This window comes from Phyllobates terribilis, unplaced genomic scaffold (genome assembly GCF_046119375.1).
Source record: "Phyllobates terribilis strain yellow unplaced genomic scaffold, ASM4611937v1 Scaffold_8__6_contigs__length_399053987, whole genome shotgun sequence".
Taxonomy (NCBI): domain Eukaryota; kingdom Metazoa; phylum Chordata; class Amphibia; order Anura; family Dendrobatidae; genus Phyllobates; species Phyllobates terribilis.
The window spans coordinates 94,534,714-94,557,386 of record NW_027362768.1 but is presented as its reverse complement, the minus strand read 5'-3'; the positions used below and the strand labels follow the sequence as shown (position 1 = coordinate 94,557,386).

At 45.6% G+C, this 22,673-nt stretch overlaps 1 protein-coding gene across 1 annotated transcript in view; it reads right to left on the bottom strand.

The window, feature by feature from the left end:
* Positions 1-322: 322 nt before the first annotated feature.
* LOC141156775 (calcium-activated chloride channel regulator 1-like) overlaps positions 323-22,673 on the bottom strand; it is an 83,965-nt gene continuing 61,614 nt past the window's right edge. Inside the window, exons 10-14 of the mRNA XM_073643153.1 lie at positions 17,103-17,324; positions 15,498-15,768; positions 6,354-6,515; positions 2,927-3,163; positions 323-883 (exon numbers count right to left, since the gene is read on the bottom strand). Of these exons, the coding sequence (XP_073499254.1) occupies positions 477-883; positions 2,927-3,163; positions 6,354-6,515; positions 15,498-15,768; positions 17,103-17,324 (1,299 nt within the window). The 3' untranslated portion in view covers positions 323-476. The remainder of the gene's footprint in view (positions 884-2,926; positions 3,164-6,353; positions 6,516-15,497; positions 15,769-17,102; positions 17,325-22,673) is intronic.

The following is a 22,673-nucleotide window of genomic DNA, read 5'->3' as shown; positions in this document are numbered from 1 at the left end:
ATATAGGGGAAGTCCTTCCCCTCCCAGGACTGGGCAGGAGGTGTGGCATGCACAGGATCCCTGATCAAGAGACCTCCCACCTGCTCTCAGACATAACATTGCTGTTACTGTGGAAACCAGACCCCTGGGGTGCCACACATCCATAGTCTCACATTCCGGGTACAATAGTCATCAGCAAGTGGTGAGTAAATACAGATATGCTTCTGCCACCTGCTGGAAGAGACTCCGATCTGCAGTTCATTCATAGCATGGGCTGCGCGATATACCTGAGTCAAGATTTTTTTAGCATCAAAATATGTAGAAATAATTTACATCAACTGCATTCAATAAAAGGTTATTTATTTATTGATAATTTCTAGATTTGGCTTTATACAGTATAATTGGAGACATTCTCAATATTCTGAGATTCTGCCCTAAGATAGATAGTAACAGTAAATATAAGAATAGATATTATATCATTTCAATACATTCATTGGTTATGAAAGCTGTAATGACAGATAACAGCAGATCACCAGAAACACTACTGGTATTTTCACTATTTCTGTACTATCATTTGTGCTGGTAGAAGGACGGGCGGCGGTGGCATCAACAGGAGCAGCAGTGGGGGCATCAGTAGAGTTAGGCGTGTTTACTCTAGGAATAATTAGAGCTGCCTGTGCTATGTTGGATGGAGATGATCTCTGAGAGGCTTTATCTACTGCAGATAATGCAAAGTACAGGATTGTACCATTTCGTATGACAACATTTTTTGGAACAAAACTAAATGTTTCACTGGATCCAGCTGTCTGTGGGGTGAGGTTGGAAATATTCACGGGTAATGAGGTGTTAAATGAGTCCAGGAGCTCCTGTGGATCAGTGCTCATTCTCAAGTCATAGCTCGATGCTGAAATAAGAACACAAGAAAACAAAATGAGCTTGGGCCAAAGGGTCAAAAGCTAAGATGTTTCCACATAAACTGGGAGTGGGGAAGGGTTACCAACTGTCCTGGAATTTCAGGACAATTCATAAAAATAGGGCACTTTTTTGCCATATGTGTTGTGAGGCAGTGACAGGGATCATATACGAGGGACGGTATATATCCCCCAGAAACTGTACAGAGACCTATTAAATCCATTGGAGTGCATTGCAGTCACAGACACACCTGCGGCTGCAATGCAGGAATGGAGGTGAGCATTGACCTGGTCAGGCTATCTGGCTAAGGCAGATTAGTAAAACCCGGCAGGGCCTTCATTTCTTGGAGGAGGCTACAGGAAGGCAGTTGGGCGGCCTCCTCCCTCCAACCAGGGTTTTCCAGTGACTCTTGCCACAGGTCCTTTAAAAACCCTGCATTAAGGTTTAGTGTTGTTCAGTGTTGGGACCTGCTAGGAGTATAGCAGGAAAGCTCGGCGAGCCTATGTGTAGCTGAAACCACGCCTGGGAAGGCTCTGCACCCGTCAGGCTCTAAGCAGCCCGGCATGGCCATTGCCCATGGCAACCGTTATATATGGATTTATGCTAACCCGGCGGCAACCGGAGGACTTTCTGTTTACCCGTAAGTTACTGAATAAAAGCTGCTTATGTTGGACTTGCTTGGGTCACTGCCTCAGTTACTGCACGGTGTGAACACCGCCGCCTTACAGTGTGAAAAAAATTTAAGGCGTGTGTGAATTTTTTTTAAGCTGAAGTGGTGGCCTATTTCCTGATGGGAGATTCCCAGAAGGCCTACTTTGACCTCAGTCGGAAGGGTGCCCAGGACTGTGGGAAACTCAAAGGTGAGAATCTTGGTGGCCATTCCGCCAACATTTTGTGAAAGAACGGGGCCCGTATGTGATGAACTGGCTGCAATCTCTTTGCTATTTAGCCCATACTAATAGAGCTGGAATGACAAATGTTTCAAATCTACAGACCAATTGTCATATCAATTCAATGCTGTTTTCTAAGTAACAGATGAACAGACCAGGCATGTTAAAGTATTGCTGGAATTGTCTTTGAAAGTGCCTACATACACAAATAAATTATTTAGAATGTGAAATCCTGCTGATAAATTTCCTTTAAATAAGTTCTCCTTCTTATAAACACATTGAGCCTTGTCACAAGTCTGCAAAAGAAGAAACGTAATGGGGCTGCATGGCTACAGAAGTACTGGTTTCCTTTCTTCCTCGGGATTAATGGTACCCAAGTAGTTGGGCCAGCACCAATCATGAAATAAAACTCGTCATCTTGTTACAAACATTGGTAATTGCTAAAATATATGTTATCAATATTTGATCGGTGTGGGTTTAACATATAGACACAGAAACATATATATTTACAGTACTTCTTTGGGAATCCTCTGTGTGATCCATTTTTAAATTCACAGCAGCGTACATTGACCCCCCACTCTTAGACTTATGTGGAGCCTTTATTAGCTTTTGACTCTTTATCAAAAAAATGCCTCCACCCCTTTCTGCTTACAGCAATTTATCCTCACTTCCTCCCAGAAGAATCTTTTACTGCTCCTCGAGGCCCAATTTCACAAGACTCACCACCAGCATAATCAACATTATGCCATCTCAGAATCAGATCTGAAGTGCTTGCTGGTGGCTCTTGCAACCATAAAACTTTAGGGGGGGCAGATAATGTTGCCACGGAAGGAAAAATAATGTGGAGGAACGCTTTGCAGGCTATTTTTTTACAATGACAAGCTTCCTTTTAACACAGAGGGTTGATATGTCCTATGCAACTGCACAGGTGGCACAAACATAAGGCTAGCCCTGCTCAGGGAACTCTTTTGCCAAAAACAAGGACCTTTGATTTATTTAAAAACAAGTCAAGTTTTTAGGCAAGATATCAAGTTTCACTAGTCAAAGACCAATACTAGACCTCCCCAAGAACCATAATAGCACTTTATATGAAGGATTTTATATGTAATTACAAAAAGAACAAATATCACAAGTAAATGTCTCACCAGCTCCTTGGTCCAGATCATCTCCAGTGGCCGTCCAGGATAACACAACTTTATCACCCTCTATCTGTGCTCTTAAGTCAGATATCTTCTCAGGTGGAAAAATATCTGGACTTGGACCAGAAGGAACATTATTTATCACAAATGATCCTCCTGATGTTATCCTGCTGAAGTTTCCCAAATTAGCATCAGCAGCTGTATCATTTTCAGTAGGATTTGGCGCATTCATAACTATTGTACCTGTAACACAAATAGAATATTTCTGTGATGGTGAAGAAACATTTCATTTGTTTTATTAGGGGGATTCTGAGTAATCAGAGTAAGGTTTACTTAAAAGATTCTCATCTCTAAGCTTTATTTCCATGATGAAAATTTGGTGAGTTTTTGAATCTGCAGATTTTCTGCAGGATTTCTCCACCTATTAGCTAAATTGAGCTTAATCTTGTTTTTTTGTGTGTTTTTTGAGTGTATTTTTTACATACGTTTTTATCTAGTTTTTGATGCTGCTGTTTTTCTCTCTTTTTAGTATGTAATGTTTTAAATTAACTTGCTTTGCTTTTGATACTTCCTGGTACTTGGCTTTGACAAAACTTTATTGATGCAGATGTGGCGCCCCTGAGGGTTCAGTCGCCACAGAGGTACTGCATCTCACCCAGAGGTGTGGTATCTCAGGTAAGGAAGGAGTACAGCTCGGGACCCTAACACCTGCATCAGACACATACCAACAGTGAGGTCAGGGCGAGATTGCTCCTAAGGGAGAGCACAGTCCCTGGTCCCTAGCTGAGGGGAGGAGCTATGTAGTGTGTGTGGGTGGATGAAGTAGCTTAGGGGAGCACATGGAGGAAAGTATAAATAGAGAAGCCATCTTGTTTGAGTAGTAGTAGTGAGAGGGAACAGTCTGAGGAGGAGAAGTGTGGGAGCAGGGGCTCTGTAGGAGCTCTGCTCAGGCGGAGGGCCTGCGGAGAGGCCCAGGACTGAAGGAGAAGGAGAGAGGAGCAGGAAGGGCTCCAGGAGCGAGGAAGGTACCCCAGGGGTATGGGCAGTGCTGGAGGCCACCCATACGCCTGAATCTACCAGGAGGTGGAGGGGTCAGGCCACACAAAGGGGACCGGTCCCTCAACTAGTGGAAGACTGTACGTCTCAACTATAAACCGGAGGCTGCAGTATTTCAAGTCTTGCAGCCAACAGTCCATACCAGTCTCACCAAGAAGGTAGCTATAGAGGACCCAGGGGACGGAACAGACGTCGCCCGACATGGCCCGCGGGTAGCGGATTGGGACACTTGGTATGAGGTGCAGGGAAACGGCCAGAGAGAGAACACACAGAAGGGGGTCCCGCTAAGTACTCCGGAGATATGAGGGTGGACTGAACCCCTCCCTGAGTAAGCGCAGCACAACGAGGGAAGTTACACTGGTACCTGTAACTTGGACTGCAACAACCGTGAGTAAAGACCCTGAGGACTGCACCCCACTGTCTCTGTGATTATTATCTGCGCCATCATCCCTGCACTACAACGCCCAGCATTACCTATAACATCTACAACATCTCTACACTGCCCTGGAGCTAAGCTCTGCCTGTGGAGAGCTGATCCAACCCTGCTGCACCAACATCAGCTCCAGAGGTTCTGCACAGCAGCGGCGGCTCCATATAGCCGCATACCACAGGTGGCGTCACAAGCTATATATAAAAACTTTATTAATTCCCCTGTAAATATCCCCACTTTTGATTGATCGCCCTGGGTCACAGACCGGGTCACCGCCACTGTGACATCTCCCCCAGCTAGTAACGACCGGCCTGGCACAGAGTACCCCACGGCCCAGGGGGCGCGTCACAGACATGGTGGATCACAAGCATATTTAGTGGGTTTCCACAGCAGAAACTCACTAAAAACACAAAAGCGTTTTTTACTTGTAGATTTTGCTCATTTTATGAAATTCAATGAGAAAATCCAGACATAAAATGCCGCCTAACTGCAAGAAAAATTGACATGTTGAGGAATTCAAACACGCAGTGCAAGTCAATTTACGCAGCGTAAAAGAAAAGGTACAGTGGGCATGAGATTTCTATAAATCACATCCACTTTGCTTGAACTGCAATTTTCTGCATTTTTTTGTGCAGCAAAATTAGGCAGAGTCAAAAACTCACCAAAAATTCATTGTGGCAACTTACCTTTAGCCAGAGTGGAAAAGGGTTACAAAGACCATGGGGCTGGTTTTGTTTTTAACAGAATTCTGGCATTAAACTGTTTGAAATGTCACCAAATTTTATTTTTGGGCAACTCATGTTTGCTCAAAAATTTAGCAACTTTTTGACATTTTTGCATCAATTCCCAGTGAGCTATGCCAACTTTTTCAATATTGGCTGAGCACAGCTAGCAAATTCATCATAATTTACTCTACAAAAGTGCCATAAATTATGAAAGAACTATTCTTCCTTCCCTGACCGAAAAATATTTCTCACAGTGGCATACGGCAGATGAAGAATGCTCCAAATTCATTGGGAGCACACCTCTTAATGAAGTTGGCATATCCTACTCAAACTTATTTTTCATAAAGACTGGCGTGCAAAAATGCCAGTCTTGATGAATTGGGGCATGTATCTTTTTGAGATGATTGCTCAGGGACCCAGGTGAACAAATTTTATTAATGAAGTAATATACCAGTTTTTTGACTCTTGGTTCTTGCAGCATGTCTTCTATTTCAATATAAACCAAATTTATTTTATTCCCCCTGCAAAGTCACTCAACACAATAGGTTTTATTGTAGGTGATATTACCAACCTCTCAAGCATAACAATTTTGCGACTTACTCTGTACATATATGGCAGACGTCCAATATCACTGCATAGTACAGGCTCAAGAGCTGAACTTGCTACATATACCTTTTATCGATGGCACCCAAGAGTAACTGCCACGATTGGAGCCAACTCTGATAGCCATAGTTCATCCCCTTAAATGCTGCTTTCACATATGACAGGAGCAAGTTAAAAAAATGAAAAGGCCTCCAAAATTGCAACCTCCACTCTGGCGGTCAACCACCCCCCCCCCCCTGCAATGTGATCATGGGTTGCGATAGTTTGTAATGTCAGTCAGCGGCCTTCTGAAGGCCTCCATGTCTGTCATGGTATTACTGGTATGAAGGAGACTAGTAATCATTAGTGTTGAGCGAGTATGTTCTATTAACCCTTTCGGCAAGTATGCTCGGGCCGAGCTCCGAGTATTTACAGCTGCTCGGTGATATGTTTGAATCGCTCCCGTGTGCATGATTTGCGACTGTTTGACAGCATAATCTGCTATGTGCAGGAGTTACACTAACTCTACAGCGATAAAATGGAAGGACATTTTAAACAAAGTCTATTCAGAAGACACATTTCCAAGACATATGCTTGATATCTCATTTTAAGTGGATTTTAATGGAAATGTGTTACTTACCATTTTCTACATAGCCAGGCAAATAAAGGGCCCGATTTGTGAGTGTTGCCAGTTGACTACCATCTTTTCCCTCTACGCGCACTTTTAAGCTATATCTTCCATTTACAGTATAAGAAAAGAAGTACTTTGAGTAGATTCCATCATTCTTAACTACATCAGCACCTTAATAAAGCAACAGAAAGAATTTTCAGCTACAAGTGCATGAGTTCTAAAATGTAATGCAGAAATATAGCACACAGACGGTTAATAAAATGATGTGATTACTTTATTTCATACTCTGACCAGCTGGTAGCTATTTCTGAAAGTACAAGGTGCAGATGCACTTGCAATGTCTGAAACCGAAAACTTGGTGAAGACGGAGTCAGAAAACTCTCTACGTTAACCTCTTTATTTTTATTATACAGTGTATTCACAATATATCTCTGCTATACAGAGATAACATGAAATACAAAGAAATAAAAAAGAAAAAGAAAAATTTTATTTATACACATAGGATTATATGAAAAGAATAAAACCAATAAAAGCAAAAATCCATTGTTGGCGCATTTTTCAAAAAAAAAAAGTCAAAAAGTAGTAAATTGCTCTTAAAATAATTTTTTCATGTACTGGTAAACCTAATATATGTGGCGCCCCTGCGGGTCCAGTAGCCACAGAGGTACTGCATCTCACCCAGAGGTGTGGTACTCCACTCTCAGGTAAGGTCAGAGTACTACCCGGGACGCTGCTGCGTCAACATCAGCTCCAGAGGATCTGTACCGCAGTGGCGGCCCCATATAGCCGCATACCACAGGTGGCGTCACGAACATTATCTCTAAAAACTTTATTCCCCTTTTACTACTTTTCCTTTAATTAATTGTCGGCCCGGGGCCACGGACAAGGTCACTGCCATCGTGACAAACCCAATAGAAAAGGACCGGCCCGGCTACCGAGTGCCCCACGTCCAGGGGGCGCGTCATACTTGGCGTCAAGAACAGGATAAGCCGACCCGTTAACCGGGTCCTGTGTGCCACAAAGACTGTGTATAACTGTATAAACCACAGCCATTACTGTAGCACATACAGAGTTAATGATATGTGGGGTGTCCCATCGTGGTCGGAGCCTCAGAAACGTTGCCTCCCACTTGCATAGACTGTACCAGAGTAGTCTGTCACTCAGGCTGAAAGGTGCCAGCCTTCCCCTCTGCATAAGACTGAGGGGGGAGATTGTCGCCTCCCCCTACAGAGGGCTGAGTGATCCCATCCATCCCAGCTGCTGCAGCTCTGTGCTGTATGATCCCAGCCATCCAGCTGCTGCAGCTCTGTGAATACAACACAAGTGTGAGAAGCTGTGCAGCAAGAGTGCAGCTGTACAGTGACCAGCAGAGCAGTCTCGGTGACCGGCTGTGTAAGGAGCGACAACATAAGCATCCGGTGTGGTGAGTCCTACCCCGGCAAGGGTGAACTAAGGGAGAAGAAAGATGCCCAACTTAGGTGAAGCTCCAACAGCAGGGGCTGCCACAGCCCCCATAATTCCACTGTCTATGCCATACATCCCAGGAGCGGCCTGGTTACCACAATACTCAGGAGAAATAGGGTGGTACGCGCTTGATGTTCGGAAGGCGAGCGCGGAGGACATGCCCCTGACTTCTGGTGTTGCTGACTCTGGCCGTCCACAAGCAGCTTGTGCTCCAGCTTCAGCTAAGTACCCCAAAGACAGAGTTACTTATACCCGTCACCGCGGAGAACGTGGGTGGTATGCCCTCCATGTTCATAGGGTGGTGGAGGAGGAGAGCATGCCCCTGCCATCAAGAGCTGATGACCCGGCTGGGCCATCTAGTGGTGAATCACTCCCCCGGAGGGGGCACCACTATTAAAACTGAACTGCTTAGTTAAAAATTAAGAACTGTATATAGTTACCCGGAAGGGTATTAATAATCATATAATCTGAGTTATATATATAGATAGATAGATATATATATATGGTTATATAATAAAAGAGTTACAATGTGCGAGAATCACTATATGGTAATTATCTGAGAAAAAAGTAATATAAACTCACACATAACCAAAGTACAAAATACAAGACCAGAGACCAAAAGGATAAAGGAGATAGTTCCAATATCAAAAAATTCCAGGATAAAATTCGAGAAATTGAATTTGAAAATCAATGCAAACACAAGGTAATGGCTCTATTGTCTGGCCTTTTATAAAGTTATGAAAACACAGACCAATATTCCATTTATGCAAAATAAAACTGTTGTGTAATAACAAAACATTAGAAACTTATATTGGTTTCTCTAGTTTTGGAATAAATTTAAGTTTTATCTGATTTTCTTCAAATTCCATTCCCCATTTCTGGAGACAAAGGCCCCTATTTTTCAAAGTGATTACACCAGTTTTCAGGAGCAAAACATTGTTAAATGTTGTGAAATGTTAGCACAGCTCGGAATTTGAGCAAAAATGTTGAGACTTTTAGCATTTTTAGGTTAGTCCCACCCAGCTTTGACAAATGTTTATGCATGGGTAGGACAGGGCATGGCTAAGCCCTCCCATTTAATTCAGCAAGTATTTGACAAAATAAACTTCAGTCACTGACTGGAGTAAATTTCTGGTGGAGAGGCATTCCAGTATAGGGTGCACCTAATTGATAAAGTCGCATTTGCTTCTTAAAGAAGCACTCCTCCTAACAACATGTTTATGCTCTTAATATATTGCAGTCATCTTATTATATGGCACTGTGTACTTACAATTTCTCATTTTGTCTTTCTACCCAATCAATTCTTCTCTTTTCCATTAGGTCTATGGCATCACATGATTAAAAACGGACTAGCTGAATCCTTCTAAGCCAGGGGTCTCAAACTCGGCTGGGTACAGTTATATGAAAAAGTTTGGGCACCCCTAGTAATCTTAAGCTTAATGTTTTATAAAAATTGGTGTTTTTGCAACAGCTATTTCAGTTTGATATATGTAATAACTGTTGGACACAGTAATGTTTCTGTCTTGAAATGAGGTTTAATGTACTAACAGAAAATGTGAAATCTGCATTCAAACAAAATTTGACAGGTGCATAAGTATGGGCACCCTTATCATTTTCTTGTTTTAAATACTCCTACCTACTTTTTACTGACTTACTAAAGCACTTTTTTTTGTTTTGTAACCTCATTGAGCTTTGACCTTCATAGCCAGGTGTATGCAATCATGAGAAAAGCTACTTAAAGTGGCCACTTGCAAGTTGTTCTCCTGTTTGAATCTCCTCTGAAGAGTGGCATCATGGGCTCCTCAAAACAACTGTCAAATGATCTGAAAACAAAGATTATTCAACATAGTTGTTCAGGGGAAGGATACAAAAAGCTGTCTCAGAGATTTAACCTGTCAGTTTCCACTGTGAGGAACATAGTAAGGAAATGGAAGAACACAGGTCCAGTTCTTGTTAAGGCCAGAAGTGGCTGGCCAAGAAAAACATCAGAAAGGCAGAGAAGAAGAATGGTGAGATCAGTCAAGGACAATCCTCAGACCACCTCCAGAGAGCTGCAGCATCAACTTGATGCAGATGGTGTCACTGTGCATCGGTCAACTATACAACGCACTTTGCACAAGGAGAAGCTGTATTGGAGAGTGATGCGAAAGAAGCCGTTTCTGCAAGCACGCCACAAACAGAGTCGGCTGAGGTATGCGCAAAAGCACATTTGGAGAAGCCAATTTCTTTTTGGAAGAAGGTCCTGTGGACTGATGAAACCAAGATTGAGTTGTTTGGTCATACAAAAAGGCGTTATGCATGGCGGCAAAAAAACACAGCATTCCAAGAAAAACACTTGCTACCCACAGTAAAATTCGGTGGAGGTTCCATCATGCTTTGGCGCTGTGTGGTCAATGCCGGCACCGGGAATCTTGTTAAAGTTGAGGGACGCATGGATTCCACTCAGTATCAGCAGATTCTTGACAATAATGTTCAAGAATCAGTGATAAAGTTGAAGTTATGCAGGGGATGGATCTTTCAGCAAGACAATGATCCAAAACACCGCTCCAAATCTACTCAGGCATTCATGCAGAGGAACAATTACAATGTTCTGGAATGGCCATCCCAGTCCCCAGACCTGAATATCATTGAACATCTGTGGGATCATTTGAAGAGGGCTGTCCATGCTCGGCGACCATCAAACTTAACTGAACTGGAATTGTTTTGTAAAGAGGAATGGTCAAAAATACCTTCATCGAGGATCCAGGAACTCATTAAAAGCTACAGGAAGCGACTAGAGGCTATTATTTTTGCAAAAGGAGGATCTACTAAATATTAATGTCACTTTTCTGGTGAGGTGCCCATACTTATGCACCTGTCAAATTTTGTTTGAATGCAGATTGCACATTTTCTGTTAGTACAATAAACCTCATTTCAAGGCAGAAACATTACTCTGTCCAACAGTTATTACATATATCAAACTGAAATAGCTGTTGCAAAAACACCAATTTTTATAAAACATTAAGCTTAAGATTAATAGGGGTGCCCAAACTTTTTCATATAACTGTATATAGGTCACACACAGAAAAAAATTGAATTTGGGGGGGCTCATTCTTTGCATGACAAAGTGACATTTTTAGTGATACCATATTTTTTTCTATATACCTGTTGAACTGGTCCTCATCTTGTAGTAATGCCCCATCCTTGTTCCCATCTTGTAGTAATGCCCCATCCTGGTCCTCATCTTGTAGTAATGTCCCCATCTTGTCATAACGTCCCCCATCAAGGTCCCTATCTTGTCGTAACGTCCCCCATCCAGGTCCCCATATTGTAGTTATGTTTCCATCCAGGTTCCCATATTGTAGGTATTATTATTATTATCATTATTATTATTTATTATTATAGCGCCATTTATCCCATGGCACTTTACATGTGAAAAAGGGGGTATAATACAAGAATAATTACAATAATCTTGAACACAATGTGACAGCGACTGGTACAGGAGGAGCGAGGTATGTCCCCATATTGTAGGAATGTCCCCATCCATGTCCCCATATTGCAGATATGTCCCCATCCATGTCCCCATATTGCAGCTATGTCACCCATCCATGTCCCCATATTGCAGCTATGTCCCTATCCAGGTCCCCATATTACAGTTATTGCCCCATCCAGATTCCTATATTGAAGATATGTCCCCATCCAGGTCCCCATATTGCAGTTATGTCCCCATCCAGGTCCCCATATTGCAGCTATGCCCCTGACGCGCCCCCTGAGCCGCGGGGTACTCGGCAGCCGGGCCGGTCGGTGCTGAGGGATGTCACAGTGCAGATCCCCTGGCAGTGACGCAGCAGAGTTGGTTCAGCTCTCCACAGGTAGAGCTAAGCTCCAGGGCAGTGTAGTGATGATTTGAGGTAAATGTTGCTGGTGCTGTGTAGTGCAGGGTTGGTGATGGCACAGTAATTATTCACAGACACAGTGGGGTGCAGTCTTCAAGATTTTACTCACAGGTGGCAGACTCCAGGTTACCAGTGCCAGGGTAACCTCCCACGCCGTCCTGTGTTCACCAAGGGAGGGGTTCAGCAATCTCCCAGGTATCTCAGGAATACTTAACGGGAGCCCATTCTGTGTGCCTTCCTCGGTCGTCTTCCTGCGCTGGCTCTCACCCTCCTGCCCTGCGCCTCGTAACCAGTGTCCCAAGCCGGTAACCTCAGATTTTGGTGAGCAACGTGCAGTCCCCTGAATCCTATGCGGCCACCTTTTTGCCGATATAGTTGCAGTAGTGAGCAGCTGCACCCTAAAAGTACAGCAGCCTCCGGTTTCTAGCTGAGATTTGTAGTTCTCCACTAGTTAGGGACCGGCCCCCTTTGCGGCCTGATCCCTCCACGTTCCCTCCACATTCCTCTTCCAGCCTGTCCTCCTGGGCCTCTCAGTCTAGGCCCGCTTCTCTCTTTCTGAGCAGAGCTCCTACAGAGCTCCTGCTCCCACTACTTCTCCCCAGACTGGAACCCTTCTCTCAAGATGGTTCCCCTATTTATACTCCTACTCAAGTGCTCCCCTGTTCTACTTCCTCCACCCACACCCACTACATGGTTCCCCCTCACTCGGTTTCCCCCACTTCCAATCAGGGACAGGGCTCAGCATAAGCCAGTGCATCTTGCCCTGCCTGCTGGGCTGGAATGGTGTAGTGTTGGATGCAGGTGGGTGGGTCCCGGGCAGTACTCACTCCTTACCTGAGAATGGCATAGCACACCTCTGGGTGAGATGCAGTACCTCTGTGGCGACTGAACCCGCAGGGGCGCCACATCCCCAACCAGGTCCCATATTGTGGATATGGTCCCTGATAGGCCAGCGGCTGGCATTGCTATTGCTGTGCAGAGAGCCGGTCTCTGCGTGGCAATACACTGACCTCAAGTGATGATGTCTGCGGCTCCTGGACTGGGCCGCTATTGTCAAGGGGTCTATGGTGCCTGCGGGCCGCATGAAACAGCTGGAGGGGCCGTATGTAGAAACAGGAAGTCTCTTTTCCCTGCATGAGTCATCACTGCAAAGGAGGGAGCAGCTGGGTCAGGAAATGAAGAGGGGACTGATAAATGCAGGAAAAGAGACTTCCTGATTCTACATAGAGCAGAGAAAAGAGAATAATTAACTGGGTAAAAAGGCAAATTGAGCAATTGCAAGTACACAGTGCTATATAACATGATGTGCATCACTAACAAGCTGTTTTCATGAAAATTGGTGGTAATATGTGACATGCAGAAGTAGTGCTGTTGCTTCAAAAGCATCCAGCAACTATAAGAGTTAACACAATCACAGGAGACAGGAAGTGTTGTGCTTCAGAAGCATCCAGCAACTAGAGGGGTTAACACAGTCAGAGGAGAGAGGGAGTGGATAGCAGAGCCCCAGGGGAATTGTGGGGTACTTGCTTATTAGTCTGGCTGGAGCTGTAGAAAAAGGTGGTGTGTGATCTGTATCTCACAGAAGACAAGGGAACAGAATTCCGGTCAGGAGGGAAGCTAAACACAGGTCAGATAGACTCCTTGATCTAACAGTATTGAGTGTTATCGGGCAGGAAGATATAAGGACTGGAAGGAATCATGTCATAGGGATCATCTCCCTCATCAAACCCTCCCCCCTCCATCTCCATGCAGGATAAAGAATGCTGTGTACTAGTGGGTCCTTGTGAAGGAAAAGCCTGCTGTTTATGCATAGAAATATGCTCCTAAGAGATCTAATCTGTGCCGAATTATGCTACTGAAGAGACTGACGTTACTGTGTCTGCTTTATAAGACTCTACTGTAATGAAGATTGTTGCAGTAGTATCCCTGAATTGCCCTGGTCGTGCTTCAGTTTAAATTCCACTATTAAACTGTTGAAACAGACTCTTGTCAGATGTGTCTGGTCAGCAACTGAATCTATCATGTGCCTGAGAGAAGCTGCAGCCTATGGTTGCCCTGAGTAACAGTTCCCCCAGGATTCCAATGAATTCATAAAACCCATCTCGCCCTATCTGAACCTAGCGGCGTTCGTGTAACAGTTATAATGCTTTTCTAACATTTTAGATACGTTGTGCTGCCTGCTCGTATTCAGTCATAGGGGTGTGATTCTCACATTCAGTCATGGGCGGGTGCTGCATTCAGTCACTGCTGGCGCCGCCCATGACATTTGAATGCTGCTTCTAGCAAGCACTATGTTCGAGGGGTGCATGCGCATTTGTACACGTCGGGCCGCTGGTCAGGTGCATGCGTACTGAGGCTGTGTGATTACCAGCTTCAGTGTGCACACGCTGTGACGCGTGACTCCCGGCGCATGCGCAGTCAATGTATCTTGTGGTCACCGCATGCACAGTGACACTGCAGCGATGACCACAAGATACATTGACCGCACACCCGCTGGGAGCCACAGGTCACAGCACGTGTGCATTGAAGCCGGTAATCACACAGCCTCAGTGCGCATGCGCCGGGAGCCACAGGACACAGCATGTAGGTACTGAAGCTAGTAATCACACAGCCTCAGTGCGCACACGCCGGACCAGTGGCCCGACATGTGCAAATGAGCATGCTCCCCACAAACATAGCACTTGCCGGGAGCAGTATTCAAATGTCATGGGCGGCGCCAGCACTGACTGAATGCGGTGCTGCCCATGACTGAATCTGAGAATCACACCCATATGACTGAATACGAGCAGGTAGGGCAAAGTATATAAAACGTTCTAAAATCATTATACTGCCACCGATTTTCATGAAAACAGATTGTTAGTGATGCACATTGCATCACTAACAAACCAATAGGGGCAGTGATGATAGTAACTAGGATGTGACAGGTTCCCTTTAATGAATCAGGCAAAAACACCCTTCTATGATCCTCCTCCTCAAATGTGAATTTTCTGCCAGTTCTCAGCAGGACTTTCCCTTTCCCACTGACCCTCCCCCTGTTTAATGCCCCCCTAATCTCACTTTATTCCTTTAACTCTCCAATCTAATGTCCCCCATTTACAAAACGAATGTTGTTCTTTTTGTTACATTCAAATGTATACAACTGTTATTATCTATACATCTGTTCTTCCTTACAACATTCTTAAATTTAAGAATATATATATATACTGTATATATAAAAATATATAAATAATAATAAAAAAAACCTTTCTAAGAAAGACTCCCCCACCTAACTATGACCAAAAGACGCATCAATTTGAGGGTGTAATAAAATTTGGTATTTATCTGTCATCAGCTATTTTGTAAAACTGCCTATTTTAGATACATTCTTCAAATTGGGCGAATATCGAGACTGTAGTAAAACTAAACAACGTCAGCATACAATAAAAAATCAGTAAATAATGGAAATTATTTGTGGAGAAAGATGAAAAGCAACCTGTAAATGCTCAAATATAAGCAAATCCTTTGTTCTATAGGCTACTAAATCAGCATAGCGCTTCTTGTTGTTGCATACAAATACTGATCAAAAATACTGATGTGTGAACAAGGCCCAATTGAACAGATTTGTTGCAAATTCTTCTCTATACGTCTGAATGCGGTAATATGCAGCTTGTATGGATTTCTGCAGGCCTCATTACGATAAAAAGGACAATTGCAGAAAATTCAGTGGCAAATCTTATGTGTGAAAACATTCTGTACATTTAGCCATTGAAAGCTATAGTTAAATAATAGTCTCTAATAACCACATTTTTTTTAGTTTTCACAATAGAAAGATTACCTGCTCCGTTGTCCAACAGGTCCAGATAAATTAAATTTCCCACATCGGGTTCAATAATGGCGGTAACTTTCACCCCTGTCACAGGTAGGAGCCCCTGAGTGACTGATGCATAGACAATCATTGGATTCGGATAGCTGTTTCGGACGGCATTCATGTGAGCTTGGACAGTAATCGGCTGTACGTTCTTATCTGCTGCTTTAGAGTTTACGATAATTGATATGTCTTCACTAACTGCAAGTGAGTTGCACAGGCTGTACCGCCACGTCCCTCTCTGAAAATATAAAGACACCGCAAGTCAAGAAGCCTAAAAACACAATTAAGAGTGAATTGAACCATTTTTTTAGCTCTTTAATTCAAAAATTGCTTTATTAATTTCCAAGTGACCTCAACCTATCTAGTAAGGGGTAAATGGATGGTAACTGGTGGTAATCAACAGCAAAATTCAAGTAGCACGTACAGTTCTAATAATGGACTACTGCAACAATGAAGTATGCAAACATATAAATGTATATATTATTTTTTACAACATGCATGCTGTGTGTTTAAATTTCTGGATTACAGATATTTTTCTTTTGTCTTTAAAAAAAATATGGCTTGCACGTGTCACAATCCAGGCAGCACACTGTCAGTGATACACAAGCCTTGGTTTCAGGATTTATGATTAGTGGCAAAATTAGGACACAGAGGTATTAAAAAGACCACCTTATTTTCAGTTTGTGAAATATAATAAAACATGCTGTTATTAATGATATTTGCAGTATATCACAGATCAATCAATTCATAGTCACATTGACTATGTAGGTACGGCACCTCCCTATATCACTTGAATCATTGGAATATTATTCATTGACTGTGAATATCTCTCCCATTTTTTATGTGTTTCAGCAGTGTGGTAGAACAACACAATCCCATTTGGGCCTTTTTCTTTCCTTATGGGGAATAAGCTGTGTGTACTTACTGACCTCTATCCCTACATTAGAAAAACCTAAAATGGCGCTGCTCGCCCGGCCCTCACATTTATAGTCCGTGTGATAGTCTCCTCTGATTGGCTATGCTAGACCATGTGATGTGATAGCTGCACAGCATAATGGGGAAGCCCGCATAGCAGCGTGGCCCACTCTCTGTGTCTTCCAAAATGTGTGAAAAGACTCAATGCATTTTTTCATTTGCAATCCTCTTGAATTTATTCTCAAAGTGTTCAAATTCGTAGAGAGTAAATTCTACTCAAAGTCGATCTTCTGCGAATTGACCTGCTCATCTCTATTTAGCAGCTGAGGTTCAGTCCTGCAGATCATAACTTATTCAAGAGATTAAGAAATGATCTGCAGTACCTTGCAGCGATCATAACACTTTGAATGGAGCTGTACACAATGTTTACATCGATCATCCACCAGAGCTGATAACAACTGATCCACGACTACCCACCTACCCTACCGATTTCATAATGATGACTTATATTGAAGCAGGTCGGTCATAAATATCATGTGACCAGACTACCAATATTGATAATTCACATTGATTCATGCAAAATAACTACTTCTACATCTGTATATGTATTTGGGGAAAGATGCAGTGTGATTCTCCATCATTGCAAATAATCTTTACCTCCGCTGTTCCTGGGATTGCCAGCCTGGACGATTTCGAGGTAGAGTCACTGGAGAAATGTGCCGCTGTATATACTTGGCCATTTGGGTCTTGTAACACAATGTTTGGTACTGCAGTTTTCCAAGTAACTAGAAAGAAAGTGTCATTTCCCACCGTGCTGTCTATTACCACGGTGCCACTCATACATTGGCTCGGCTGAACAGTTGATCCAGTGCTTTCCAGCTGTTAGAAATATCAACAGGAAAAGTTTTAATAAGAATATGTAGTGGCCATTGACAGGAACTTTATCAAAGCTTCTATTCTTTTCTTACACAGTCAGGCTTGGCTCAGGACACTGGGCTGTAGCTCAGTAGTCCTGCTGAACAAAGCGGCCGATGCTAAATCTGACTGTGGAAACCTCTAGTAGGCCACGGGCCCCACTATCAGTATTTGGTCAGTATTTTTTCTCAGGAGTGGGAGCCAAAACCAGGAGTGGGTGATAAATGCAGAATTGGTGACTTGTTTCTATTATACCTTTTCCCTGATTGTTCCACTCCTGGTTTTGGCTCCCACTCCTGAGAAAAAATACTGACCAAATACTGATAGTGGCGCTGTGACCATAGAGGAGACCTACAAGACTGCATTTAACTGTAGGTGAAATTGGCTTGTCCTAATAGGAAACCCCAGGGGAAGAAGTATCTAATGAATGAAGGTTTACATGTGTGTAAGGGGGAAGACCGGGGTGTAAGTTCTTTCAGAACAAGGGATCTGGAACTGCCGGGGCCGTGCCTCTGGTTGCAGGGGGAAGACAGACTGCGAGCACAGGAGTCAGGTGACCGGGAAGCTGGGGGCATGTCCAGAGCCAGAGCCAGGGGTCAGGTGACCCGGGAGCTGGAGGCGTGTCTAGGAAGAGGGAGAAAAAGGAGTTTTGCGTGGGAAAGCAGGCAGTTAACACTGGGAGTCAAGCCCGACTAGAGGGAGAAGAGACGCAGGGTCCGTGGAGCCGAGCAAGTGAGGTGCAGTGTTATGGACTAGGGGCTCAGCGGGTCAAACAGGAGACTGCCCACTGCTGCCAGAATACGGAGCATTGTTTAGGCGGGGAAGCCAGAAGAAAACACCGGCATCAGCCGGCATCTGCCTTGTTGGGAACAAGAGTCAGCTAAGTGTACAACTGCCGATTACAACCGTGTCGACTCTGCTACATCTAGCCAAACTGTGAATTGTCGTTTATAGTCTGTTACCTGCTACTCCCCTTGTTGTCCCCATATTTCCCCATATTTCCCCTGTTACTTCCTCTGTGTAGATTGACCCTGTTACAGTAAATCATCCTTGTTTATTAACCCTGTACTGGCTGCTCTGTGTTTCTGTGTCTCGGCATCTAAAGTACCTGTGTTACAATTGGTGTAGTCGGCAGGATGCAGTCTTTAGACACAGACACTGCAGATCAGTCCCTCCTGGGAGCCCCTGGATCTAGATTGCCGCTGGGGGCCATGCTCAGCAATCTCCCAAAGTTCACCGGGGACAACATGATGCTGTGGGACTGGGTTGAGAGAGTTAGGAGTATGCTACATATGCATCCGATGACCCCAGCTATGCAAGCCGAAATAGCCCTACTGGCCCTAGACGGCAAGGCCCGGCACTCCATGATGTACCGCCCTCCCCATGACCGGGATACCGTAGAAAAAGTGGTGCGGATACTGGAGGAGATGCATGGGGATCCCACCAATGTAGGAGAGCTGAGGATACAGCAGTTTCACCAAGTGCAGCAGGAGGGGAGACTGTGACGCAGTATTTTAATGCATTACAGAGGGTGCATGCCTATATCACTAGAAAAGACGACATGTGGAATTTGGGAATGGGCCCCCCTGACGTGATCTTAAGGGACTAATTTGTGTCAGGCCTCGGGGATGTGCAGCTGAAGTAGGCCTTGCGGGAGCGCCTGCGCGCTAACCCATGTATGACTTTTCTAGAAGTGGTGGCGGAGGCACGTGTGAGAGATCAGGAGATGGGGGTGACGGCCCTGGCAGGGATGGTCCAGAGTAATGAGGTACCCACTCTGCCTGCAGCTGAACCGGAATGGGCTCGAGAGATGCGAAAGGAGATACAGGAAATGCGGGGTGAATGGTGCAGTCTCAAGAAGACCCCTGCACCGAGACCAGAGATACCCGGATCGATTGCCCCAGTTAGGGAAAGAATTGAATTCAGGCCCCGCCCTGCAGAAGAGTTCTGTAGAGAAGTGAGGCAGCCCTACACAGACAGAGACACGACCTGCTGGAAGTGCGTAGGCGCAGGACATTACGCCAGGGGCTGTGCAAGCCGAGGGCGGCCCCTGTCGCGGCAGCCGTTAAACTAACGGGCTCCGTGTTTGAGGGACACAGCCCGGAGCCTAAGGAAGGGAAAAGAAAATAAGCGGTCGGGCTGTTCACTGCCTGATTGACACGGGATTCCAGGTGACTACGATGACAGAAGCCTACTTTCAATAGTAATTTCCAGAGATAGCGCGGCCTGAATGGGGACCACTGTAATTAGACCCACGGCAGCTAATCAATTACTCATCCCAGTCGCAGGGGTGGTATGGATGAAGATTCGAGTGTATGGAAAAGATGTGGGGAAAAAAGAGGTCGTCTTGGTCGCAGGGGAAAGTGGATCCCCGGTGACCCTCGGAATGAATGTGCTGAAAGAGATCGGGCAAATCCTGATTAGTGAGCCGAAGGAGATTCCTCTAGACCAGTGGGACCCACGAACCCCCCAAAGGAGGGTTTTTCAACAATTAATCTGAGCCGCCCAGGCTCAGGAGACGTCGAGTGAAGGGAAGATCCTGGGGAAAATAATAGTGCCAGCAGCTACGGCACTCACATTACCCGCACGGGCCTGCACACATCTTGAGGGGGTCGAAGCTCAGATAGAACCAACATCGATGGACAAAGTACCCCCCGGACTCTTGGTGTCTCGGACACTGGCTACCGTCCAGGGTGGCAATGTTATAGTGCGGTGTGTTAATCTGGGCGAAGATGATCTCACACTCCATCCCAGGGCGGAAATAGCCCAGATTCTGGGAATTCCAGAGAAGTTGGTGCAACCTGATGTGGTACAGCTGTCCACTGTATGAGGAGACCCCTGGACTCTGGCGGTCACCGTGCCGCCGGAATCCAACCATGCTAGTGCGAAGGGGGGACGAAGAATCCTAGAACAAATGCGGGCTGAATTGACGGGACTTTCACCTCGACAGGTGCAGCAGGTTGAGGAGGTACTGGAGCTGTACCAGGAAGTCTTTGCTCGCCATGAGGATGATTTTGGTTGCACCGAAGCCATTACCCACGAGATTTCCACAGGGAGCGCTGCCCCAGTGAGGGAGAGATATCGGCAGATACCTCCCCAGATGTATATAGAGGTCAAGGAAATGCTGGCCCATATGTTACAGAATGGTGTGATACGGGAGAGTCAGAGTCCGTGGGCAGCCCCGATTGTCCTGGTCAGGAAGAAAGATGGGACCCTGCGGTTCTGTGTGGAATATAGACGACTAAATGTCTGTACAGTTCGAGACTCTTACCCACTACCCCGAATCAAAGAGTCCCTGTCGGCCTTAGGGAAGGCAAGATACTTCTCCTCCTTGGATCTGGCCAGCGGGTATTGGCAAGTGCCCGTGGCCGAACATGACCGTGCGAAGACGGCGTTCATATTACCCATGGGACTGTTCGAGTTCAATCGGATGCCCTTCGGCCTGACTAATGCCCCCGGGACATTCAGCATCTGATGGAGAGGTGCCTGGGCGATTTGAACTTCGAGGCAACACTGATTTATCTTGACGACATAATTGTCTATACCTCCACCTTCGAGGAGCACCTCCAGCGACTGGAGCAAGTACTGAGTCGCCTACAGAGTCATGACCTAAAGGTGAAGCCCCAGAAGTGCCACCTATTCCGCAAACAGATCGAATATCTCGGACATATCCGGTAAAGGAGTCAGGCACACCCGGGAAAAGGTGGCCGCCGTACAGGAGTGGCCTACCCCGAAGACAGTGAAGGACGTTCGGGCCTTCCTGGGACTTGCCAGGTACTACTGAAGATTCGTGAAGAACTTCACCCGTATAGCCAACCCATTGCTGGAGCTACTTAAGGGAGTGCCGGCAGGCTCCAAGATTCAGGCGATTCGGTGGGGAAGCAGCCAGGAAGAGGGCTTCCGTGCCCTAAAAATGGCCCTGACCGAGGCCCCAATACTTGCCTATGCGGATTTCTCCCAACCATTCATACTCCACACTGATGGGAGCCTACATGGTCTGGGAGCCGTATTATGCCAAGTACAGGAGGAGAAAGAGCGAGTGATTGCGTACGCCAGTTGCTCCCTTCACGACTCGGAGAGGAACCCAGATAATTATAGCTCTTTCAAATTAGAGTTGCTGGCTCTGGTTTGGGCAATGACCGAAAAGTAGAGTATTTGTCCGGGTCTGAAGTACTGGTGAGAACAGATAACAACCCGCTGGCTCACCTGGAGAATGCAAACTTGGGGGCCCTGGAGCAGCGATGGGTGGCCGCATGGCCAGGTACCGGTATAAGATCTCCACGCCGACGCCCTCTCCAAAGTGATCATGACTGCGATGAAGATTTGGAGGCGGATGAGGTCCCTAGCTTTCGAAGTTTCGTGGGACCGGTGGTTGCGATGCAGGTAAAGATCCTAGAGACATCAGGAGAACAAATGCTAGGGCAGCCAAGAGAAGACTGGGTCCGACTTCAACAGACTGACAAAGAAGTCGCCCAATTACGTCAATGGGTGGCTTTGAGACAGGTCCCCAGTCGAAAGGAGAAGAGTACCCTGTCCCCGGGGGCCCTGAAAATGCTGGGACAATGGGAGAGACTTTGTTTGCGAGATGGGCTGCTGTACCGACGGGTACAGCTACTGCGAGATTTCGGGATCACTTGGCAAGTGGTGATCCCAGAGAAGTTGGTCAGAGTAGTGGCTAAGGAGGCTCATGAACAAGGGGCTCACTTCAGACCAGAGAAGACATTTCAGTGGTTGCAGAGGCTGGTGTACCACCCCCGACTGCGAGCAACAATAGAAGACACTTGTCGAAGATGTCGGAGCTGTGAGCTGGTTAAGCCCCCGGAGCAGCGGGTCCCCATACAAACCATTGTGACTTCTGCTCCCTTGGAGGTGCTGATGATCGACTATTTGACTGTTGGACCGGCGCATCTCGGATATGAACATTGCCTAGTGATGACAGACCACTTCACAAAGTTTGCGGTGGTGCGCAGGCCATCTGCTGAGACTTCATTCGGGTGTACGGCTGCCCAAAGAGGATCCAATCCGATCAAGGCACCTGCATCCAGGGCCAGGTGATGGAAGAGCTGCACCGGTTGTACAGGATTGAGAAGTCACGGATAGTGTTGAGCCACCCCCGTAGTGTTCGAGTTCGGTTCGGTTCGTCGAACACCCGTGTGTTCGCCGAACTGTTCGTCGAACTGTTCGTCGAACACCTTCGAACACCGTTAAAACCAATGGCAGGCAAACAAAAACACATAGAAACACATAGAAAACACCTTCAAAGGTGTCCAAAAGCTGACAAACTGCTCAGAAGACACAACTAACACATGGAAA